At 38.2% G+C, this 9775-nt stretch overlaps 1 protein-coding gene across 1 annotated transcript; it reads right to left on the reverse strand.

Moving 5' to 3' along the window:
• Positions 1-2007: 2007 nt before the first annotated feature.
• Positions 2008-9573, reverse strand: LOC109919145 (trimeric intracellular cation channel type A-like). Its single transcript, XM_020519117.2, has 6 exons — positions 9465-9573; positions 9196-9352; positions 5205-5389; positions 4769-4856; positions 4103-4220; positions 2008-2410 (listed from the first exon to the last, which is right to left on the reverse strand). The coding sequence occupies exons 1-6, from the start codon at positions 9571-9573 to the stop codon at positions 2180-2182; spliced, it is 888 nt and encodes a 295-aa protein (XP_020374706.1). The 3' UTR covers positions 2008-2179.
• Positions 9574-9775: the final 202 nt, after the last annotated feature.

Genomic DNA, 9775 nt, shown 5'->3' on the forward strand with positions numbered 1-9775 from the left:
TATGGTGTGTTGGCTTTCATTGGCAGGGGGATTGAGTTTAAGAGCTGCGAGGTTGTGCTGCAGCTCTATAAAACCCTGGTGAGACCACACTTGGAATATTGTGTTCCATTCTGGTCGCCTCTTTATAGGAAGGATGTGGAAGCTTTAGAGAGGGTGCAGAGGTGATTTACCAGGATGCTGCCTGGGATGGAGGGCAGGTCTTATGAGGAAAGGTTGAGAGAGCTATGGCTTTTCTCATTGGAGCAAAGAAGGATAAGAGGTGACTTGATAGAGGTGTACAAGATGATGAGAGGCATAGATAGAGTAGATAGCCAGAGACTTCTTCCCAAGGCGGAAATGACTATCACGAGGGGGCATAATTTTAAGGTGATTGGAGGAAGGTATGGGGAGATGTCAGAGGTAGGTTCTTTACACAGAGAGTGGTAGGTGGATGAAATGCACTGCCAGTGGTGGTAGTAGAGTCAGATACATTAGGAACATTTAAGAGGCTCTTGGATGGGCACATGGATGATAGTAAAATGAAGGGTATGCAGCTTAGTTTTGATCTTAGAGTAGGTTAATAGGTCGACACAACATCGTGGGCCTAAGGGCCGGTACTGTGCTGTACTGTTGTATGTTCTTAATGTAATAATCAACTTACCTCTGCAGGACAAAACCCCATAGGTTAACTACTCAGGAAGGAAAAAAACACATTTAGCTTATCATACAGTATTTAACTACTGAAAACTGCAAGATTTTTCTTTTTATTTCAAAATCTTGCGAGAAAAGAACTCTAGGAGCAGATGACCTTTTCTTTGTTTACCCACTTGGGACTGAGTTCTCTCTGTGGTTCATTTCTCCTCCAAGGTGCAGTAAACCAGATCTACCAAAATAGACCTGACTCCATGAAAATGGAAGGGCATCTGAAATTCCCACCCTCACAATTTTTAGGCAGACAGGTGATTGCTCAGTGCAGTAGCGAAGTTGTACTACCCACGATCTTATCTCAGGGCCATAAAAATCCCGCGTGAGAGGTGGGAATCCTAGAGACATATCCTGTCACTATTTTTAAATCCCCATTTACATTCCAACACACAGACATGAATATTTGGCCAATATTGTTTGATAACTAGTGAATTTTGTTGTAGAAAACATAGCAGATAAGGGGCATTTAATATATTTCAATAAACATAAAATGTCTTATACTTAATCTTTATTATATTACATCTGTTTCATTTCTTGGAAGACCACAAATATAACACATTTCCTTACAATTTATTTTTTGGCAACAATGGAATACTCTCTACATTCACCTGGTAAAGATTGTTTTGTGCATGTTTGTACAGAATTATAGGAGAATGCGGTTCTCATTTTTAAAATAAGGCACGTTGACCTACTTTTGGCCTGAATTTTCCTGAAGTGGCATTTTGGCAAATATTTGTGGAACAGATACAGCTATTGCCCTTTATGCTATAGATGTTGGTGAACTAATAGTTAACACATACATATGGCATTCCGCTGTCTATTATTTAATGGAAACTTTGACCTATTTGTTTATTACAGCTCCACTGTCCATACTGGAGTTAGTGTCGGCATTTCCACTGTGAGTCCAGAATGAGAACAATGCAGGTGCTCTAATTATCAGCAGAGGTCATTTCACTTTACCACTAGTTGGTATTTATAGCACCTCCATTTTGACTTTTGGCTGTCCAGTCCAAAGGCTGATATAATAATGCCGGAATATAGAATTTATGTATGCTTTTACAAACAGTGACAAAATAAAGTTCTCTCCGATCCCGTACAGTGTTGGCTAGATGTGAATAAAACATTTCCTCTTACATAGTTCCAACAATACACTCCAACAATTTTAGAAAAGAAAATGACTATTATCATTTTCTTCACATTGTGTACCTGAATGGTCCTTCAAAGACATTGATAAATCATTACCATACTAATGCTGTCTGCTTTATCTAGATGGAACTTGATGAGGAAATACGTCCCTGGGAAGGATAGGCTAACTACTGTTTGTTCACATTTTTCTTTCCATTTAATGAGACAGACAAGCTCAAACGCAAACCCTAGTAGACTGTATGAGTACAATTATGTCGATTTTCCTCATAGTAACAGTTTCCAGATCACATTAAGTCCCAGAAATTGCACTTTCTGCACGCTTTGATAACTGTGGTGGGAGTCGTATCACTTATTCAGTCTTTTTGCATTTCTTCTTCCTTGTCCCTTCATTAAGTTCCTCCTTTGTCTTGGCTGAGTATGGAGACAGATTGCAAGGGGTGCAGCTCTGTATATTGTCACGAGAGCAGACATGATCATGATCATCATAGATACCACAGGCATTCCCAAAGATAATGGGGCAAATAAAGGCTTCAATTGGAGCGAAAGGTGATCCATGGGAATGTGTTGCTGTCATGAATACCTAGAATGGTAGATGTAAAAATTCAATAGCTAGAGATATCCATTTATTTTTAACATTCGTTATTTTTCTCACATTATTTTAGTCATTTGCAAGTTTGGAACAGGAATTAGGCAGTGAGGTATGTTCCACTACTCAGTTAGATCTTGGTTGATCTGCACCTGAACTCTGCTTAACTAAGAAAAATCTAGTGAATGATCCAGCATTGGCAGTGTTTTTGGGCAGAGGTCAAGATTTCCAGTACCCTTTGTGTGAAAATATTTTTCTTGATTTCATTCCAGAATGGTTCAGATTATGGCCCCTTGACCACAGCAGACTTGTTGTTATTTGATCTGACCTATTGAGCTGACTTACCTGTATTAAGCTCCATCTGATACAGAGTTTGTCTAGGAGATAGCACGTGCTGCAGATGTTGGAAGTCAGAGTCAAAAAAATGTGGAGCTGGAGGAGCACAGCAGGTCAGACAGCATCTGAGGTGCAGTAAAGTCGATGTTTCGGGTCGGGATCCTTCATCAGGACCGGGGAGGGGGAAGGGAGCTTGGAAATAAATAGAGGGAGGGTGAGGGAGGCTGGGGGATGATAAGTGGGATGGTAATAGGTGGATGTAGGTAGGGGGCTGTAGAGATTGGTCAATGGGAAAGGTGGAGCAGATAGGTGAGAACGGAGATGGACAGGTTGCGTCAGGTCAAGGAGGTGGGGATGTCTATGTTTTGTCTTTGTCTTTTTTTTAACTTGCTGCTTACATCTATAGCCCTTATTGTATCCCCTTACTGTCATTTGCAATGTATGGTGAAAATCTCAGTTTATTCATCTCTGGATTTTTTTTAAACTGTTATTGACTGGCGTTGTGAATCTTGTTGCTTCTCTTTATGAAACAATCACCAAATTAGTGTCATCCCAGTAGTAGTAGTATGATTTGTTATTCTGGTAACATTGTGTATTGTTAAATTAATTGATACAATAGTGGCACAGAATTTTTTGGATTATTTCTTACAGTATGTTCAGTGTCAACCAGGAGCAAGCTTTATAAGACCTAGTAATGTTTAATGATGCAGGATTAATTAATAACTTCATTGTGAAAGGAGCCTCGAGCCAACAGTAATCGTAATGATAGAATCTCACTGGCATACTGTGGCAGCATTGTCTTCGATCTACAAGATGCACTTCATCAAATTACCAAGGCTCCTTTGACAGAATTTCATGCCTATAACCTCTATTACCTAACAGGACAAAGCCTTCAGGCATCTGGGAACACCACCCTGTGCAAATCTGCCTCCGAATGAAACATCATCCTTTACTATTAATGGGCCTGGAACTGGAAATCCTGCATCTCCCTATCTAACAGTACTTTGCATGTACACACACCACTTGGACCACAACTGTTGACAAGCTGGTAGTGGACCACCTTTTTGAGGCCAATAAGGAACGAACTAATGAATACTGACATTGCCAGTGACTCTCATTCCATGAATGAATAAAGACAAAAGTATCTTAATAGACAATGTTTTAATATACTGAAAGAAGGACTGGAAGTTTTTAGTCACAATCAACATTGAGTTTCAATATTTTAATCTTTCATAAACTTTAGATTGGAAAGGAAATTAGCACTCTTGCATCCACTTACTCAGGTTATGCATAGCATATCACGTAGCTTAAATCTGTTTTTATTTTAGTCAATTGAAAAGATATACTTACCTTCGTAACAACCATAAAGATGGTGAATAGGAAGACGATATTGTGTTTGGATATGGGAAGCCAGCGGGCCTGCTGTAGGGTGAAGATAACAGCTCCAACCAAACTAGCTTTTGTTGGGCTATGAGAGATCAGAATAAAAAATGCAGTTAGTTTCATTAGTTGTGTAATGTCTCCATTTTTGTTTTCCTGATTTTTTTTTTAGTGACCATTTTTGTGCAATCAGTTTCCCACTTTTGGATGAACTATTTTTATAATTGAAAAGCCCAGTGGATTATCTGCCTTCAGATTCTGCTAAAAGGTTTCAGATCAGCAGCAATGCTGTTCATTACCCTTCTGTTTCCTTGTGGAGAGGCACCTCGTCTTTGCTCAATGTCCTTACCATTACCCTCCACCAACTCCCCCATTACCCCATCCTTCTTGTCTTTCCATATCCGGAGAACAGCACTGAACTTGCACATGTCACAGTATCCAAATACTGCACCATTAATTCCTCTACTCGGAAATACTGAAGGGGTGCTAAGTAGTTTTGAATGGCAGCTCAAACCAGGTTTGAGTTAATTGGTAGCCACTTTACACTCCATACTTCAAACATTCATTTTCTTTTACTAAATTGCTCAGGTTGTAAAATATGCTTCCCTTTTACTTTCTGCTGTAATTTTCACTTACAAGGACATATTGAGAAACTCATTTGTTTCAGGCTTCCAGACTCCACGAATCAGCTGCTCAAAGTTGGAGATCAGTGCAACTCCAGCACCTGTGGGGAACAAAATAACAATGACCAGTACTAAGTAATGGTCTAAGTGCTCTGGATATTTTGTTGCCTTTGACTATGTAGCTGGGTATCTTTCAATATGGATTGCAATTTCTCTATCACAAAATTGGTCATTTTGTTTCATGCCAATACCAAGTCCATTTTAGTTTCGACTTCAACAAGATGAATGTTTTTGGAGGAATATGCAGTTCAAGGGCAGTCCTTGGCCCTCATGAGATATCAGTTACTCAGGTGTGAGAAGGATAGGGGACTGGTTAATACAAAATGACTGTATAGCACTGTAATATCCAGTGTAACATCTCAAAAATAAAGAAATAAAAGGCAACTTACCTTTGGCCCATCCAACCAAAGCCATTATGATCCATCCGTGGTGGTAAGCATGGTGTGCATGGACAACACCCACACTAATTTTGCGGACTCGCACCACCTCTTTCATAGCAGTGAGGACCAACTTCACAGGCATGAAGGCCACACATTTGTAGAAAAGGTTCAGTGGGCAATAAAAGATGAGGTACCTAAGTTGAAATCATGGTGTTTATTTCAGTAATGACAAATGTTCAATATTAGTAACTAAATCTTATTTAATAGGTGATATGTAAACCCCATTAGTTTCAACAAATATATGGTTTTAATATGATTTTAATGTCCTTAATATTATTTACTTTGAAGTTTTCTTTTCACCCATTGTAGACTGAAACAGTAGGCATCGTAGGTACAAGCTGTGCCATGCCTCTGCTGGGTACTGAAATTCATTAAGTGAATTAGACAATCCTAAATGGAAGCAGCTTAAAATAGAAAGGGGGAAAATCAAAAAGGTAAGAACATTAACAGACCTCTCCCACTGCTTGACTATAAAACAGTGTTTGTGGACACCTTGAAGAAAGTCACCAAGTAATGCCCTGTGGGTTCAGTAAAGCTATGTACTGTGTTAAAAGAGAGGGAATCAAGCCAATAGGTGACACACAAACCATGACACCTTTTTTTGTGCATAGAGTTTATTCACTACTCAGGATTACAGCTCCTTCCACACTCCAGTCTCCCTTTATATCTACCCCAGTCAATTTAATCAATTAATCCCAATAACCGTTTAACTACTTCCTGTAATAACAAATACCCTTTTCTTTAAATAAAACTTTTGGAAACAAACAATCCTCATATTCTATATCTTACCTTGTAATACAACTACAGTAATCAGTAATGATATTTTTCAAATTCCACATAATACAATCAATCTTCCATATTCCTTTTTCTTTAAACAAAAAATGTTATAAACACTCTTAGTCACAAAGTGACCCAAACAAAAGTTGATTTTTGTGTTCTTGTAATACCTACTATCAGCATATGCCTAATTTCAGGATCTCCAAGATTACTTTTGTGATACAATGTGTTAGCCACATCACATTCTATGGGCAAACTTTTCTCAGATTGTCTAACTTTATAAGACTTTTTTTAGAATATTGGATAAATACACACCCGTGTCCTTGCTTCTGCTGATGTGCAATACCTTTTTTTTTATTTTCTTGGTTCCCACCAAGAAAATATTTGTCATTCTTTCCCACCAATAATGTAATAAACTATGCTATACACAAATACCCAACTGGAGGATTGGCATGTGCAGCATCACTAAAAAGCTATATGTCTTCTGGGTCATCCAAGTCTGGAAACTGAGAAACAGCCTACCCTCACTCAATATTCAACCCATAAACACATTTGTTTATTGCCATAGTTCCACAGTTTCTCTTCTATACCGCCTGCTTCTTTAAGTGGTTTCAAAAATGCTTTCCTTTGAAACTTGTCACCCTGCAAAAGGGCAACTTTTATATGAAGTGACTTACATTACCAAGAGTATGTTACTAAAAGAACTAAGATCTTCAAGATCACTTTTTCTGTGTTAGGGCAATTGACAGTTGCATCTGACTACCAAGTTTTTAGTTGAAACAATATTCTGTCCATACCCATCTTTATGAAGAGGCTGGTGGTACCCTATTTGGTACCATAGTATATACTAAATTCTTTCCAGCACTCCAACTTTTTTTGTTTGGCATCCTTTGTCAACCTCTAATTAATTTGTAGTCACTAAAATGTCTCAATGCTACATTTGATGGTGTTGTCAGCATTTCTATCTTCTCTATTTTCAGATTCTCTTCTTGTATTGATGCTTTCAGCCTGTATCTGAATGGTCTCTTTTTGCCATTCCAATCGAATCCTCCATTCTTTGTGCTGCTGTTGAATATCCCAATTGAGCCAGAAGGCTGCTGGTAGTGAACATTCTTCAAGAATTTTTTAACGCTTCTGATATCTTTTCCAAAAGTGTGTTTCTTTCTGAAAATGGTTGAGACTCTAGTTCTGAGAATACATTACACCTGATCATCTTTTTTAGTAAGTGGTAGAAGAGGCAATTACCTTTTTCTCTTGGTCTAGGTTTAACCTACGTACACATATCTGCTTCATTTTTCCGTGGATTGCTAAGTTCAGCTTCACAAAATGTCACTGGGAAATCAAAACACTTTGCACTTGGTTTCAGCATTCTTCTCCAAAGTAACTCCAATTATAATCTCCTGCCTGAAAAGAACCTTTAGTTTTCAATCCATCTTTAGACTGCCATTTATGCTGCTCCCAATGTCAATCTGCATCCAAGTCACTCGGTGAAACAGAAACCAAGACATCATTCTTTGTAGGTAGAATTTATTAACTATTCAGCCAAACAGCTCCTTCCATGCACCAGTCCCACCTATTTCCCCTTTACAGTTTATTTTAATCAACCTGTTCGGATATGTTTTGATGCACCTCCGAGGCAGTTGTGACTTGAACCTAGATCTTCTAACTTGAGGTAGGGACACTAGCACCAAACGATTGCATTTACTTTCACAATGGTGTAACCATGGGAGGTAGGGAGGAACAATAGTACTTCTCCAATTTCTCTGAAGGTTGATCAATGAAACAGTTGGTAGCTGGAGGCTTGATACCATTGTTAAGTTTAATTATTTGACAAGGAGTGAACATAGAGTAATAGCTATGATCAGCCTCTTTTGAATCGTTGATCTAACTCGTAATTATGCAAAAATAGGAAATATATACATTTCCCCTTTTTTAATATTGAATAATTTAGAATTTTACAAAGTAAAAACAGGCCTTTTCGTCCACAGAAGCCTCCTCCTGCATCAGTCCTCCTCACTTGCACAAGTTATCTAGTTTTTACAAATTCCTCATATCAATGAGCCCTTGACATAAGCATTTCCAACTTCTTTTTTTTGTCGGATCTGCTGCTTCACAGTATTCTCATTTGAAAAACCAAGTGCAATGAGCCAGTTTTAAAACCCTCTTTTTGACTATATTTGTCCCCAAGTTTTACTTGCCATTTGCTTCACCATTAGTGGCTGTTCTTTCAGTTGCCTAGTGGCAAAGGTCTGGAATACATCATTCACCTCTCTGGCTCTCAAATTCACTTCCTCCGTGCAAACATTTCCATAAGGTGTAGGAGCAGAATTAGGCCATTTGGCCCATCGAGTCTGCTCCATCATTCAACCATGGCTGAAAGTTTTTTGACATTTGACCTAACATTTCCTAATGTAGCTTAGTGTTACACTTTGTGACACAGAGTCATACAGTTGAGGTGCCTTGCACTTCAGCACATATACATATCCCAACTCACCCTACATCATATAAAAATAACAACAACAAAAATTTTAAAGATGAAGCCAATTAGGGTTTGGGAAAAGACTCTGGAAAATTATTTTTTCAACACAAAACTAGTCAGCGAGAATCCTCTGGCCCTGATTAATATTACAGGGTACCCATGCTTGTACCAGATGATCTTTGTTTCAGCTAGAAACATGCCCAGCTTTTATTTAAAGAAATTCAATAAATCAACATACCTACACAAACCAACAACCTGTTTTGTAAATTCCTCTATCCTTACACTATCAGTAAAAATGAACACATTCTCCCTAATCTTTTCAATTGGTCTATGCAAAAAACATTTCATTTCCAATAATTTTATAAACTTTGGTCAAATTACTCTTAAAGTTATGTTTCCCTAGACATCCAACTCTTAGAACCAATCTGGGTAACTACAGTGTTTTAAATTGTAAACAAATTCTAACATCCTTCTCCGTATTTATTTCTCAATATCACCAAGCAGAACAGTATTTTAACTTGGGGACCAAACAAGAACAAACTATGAGTTATTTTATACTGAATGATACTATAAATATACTTTCATACCCTCATGTTCTTCTCTGCCCACCAACCTGATTCTTATCACGCCCACAGGAAAAAAGTGAATTTAACAACGTGAATGACAAAATCTGTGTTCACTCACCAAACAGCAGTTGCCAGTAAGATGTGAGAGGTGTTGTTAAAATAATGGAGGGGTGATTCTCCAAGCAGTACATCAGCCATTATATAACTGGCAAAGCAATAAAGCATTGCACACATCCATGAGGCAATTGGATTACGACGGGACACATCCACTGATCCTGGAAAAATAAAGAAACCAATTAGCCATTTGTACTAGTCATTTATGCTTTAATAATTGTCATTGAAGCTGAGATACCTTCCCTCCCCTTGATCTCCATCATGCCCACATACCATTTACAGCCAAAATAACTGAAAATTTGGTCCTTGCCTCTTTCCATGTCACCCTGAAATTGATGGTGCGAGAGTTATGAAAGACTTGGATTTGTATAATATCCTTCATGCGCTCAGGGTATTCCAAAGTGCTTTTCAGCCAATTAACTACAAATTCTAGAGACAATATTAAACTTGGCAATGTGGCTTAAAGAAAATAAGCACACTGGAAGCAGACAGACTGATGAAATAGGCAGAAACATTGCTGATGCAATTATTTAAAACAATCTGGGGTAAAACAACACGGAAGGGCAGTTGAATCTAAATGGTAC

The sequence above is a fragment of the Rhincodon typus genome, chromosome 29, assembly GCF_021869965.1.
Source record: "Rhincodon typus isolate 14 chromosome 29, sRhiTyp1.1, whole genome shotgun sequence".
NCBI classification, from domain to species: domain Eukaryota; kingdom Metazoa; phylum Chordata; class Chondrichthyes; order Orectolobiformes; family Rhincodontidae; genus Rhincodon; species Rhincodon typus.

Excerpts from the sequence above, each read along its gene's own strand:
- LOC109919145 (XM_020519117.2), bottom strand. The coding sequence starts at position 9,573 with ATGAAGGATATTATACAAATCCAAGTCTTTCATAACTCTCGCACCATC. Across the intron at positions 4,221-4,768 it reads GAGTTTCTCAATATGTCCTT|CCCAACAAAAGCTAGTTTGG; the intron begins GTAAGTGAAAAT and ends GATCTCTCATAG. Across the intron at positions 2,411-4,102 it reads TCTTTATGGTTGTTACGAAG|GTATTCATGACAGCAACACA; the intron begins GTAAGTATATCT and ends CTACCATTCTAG.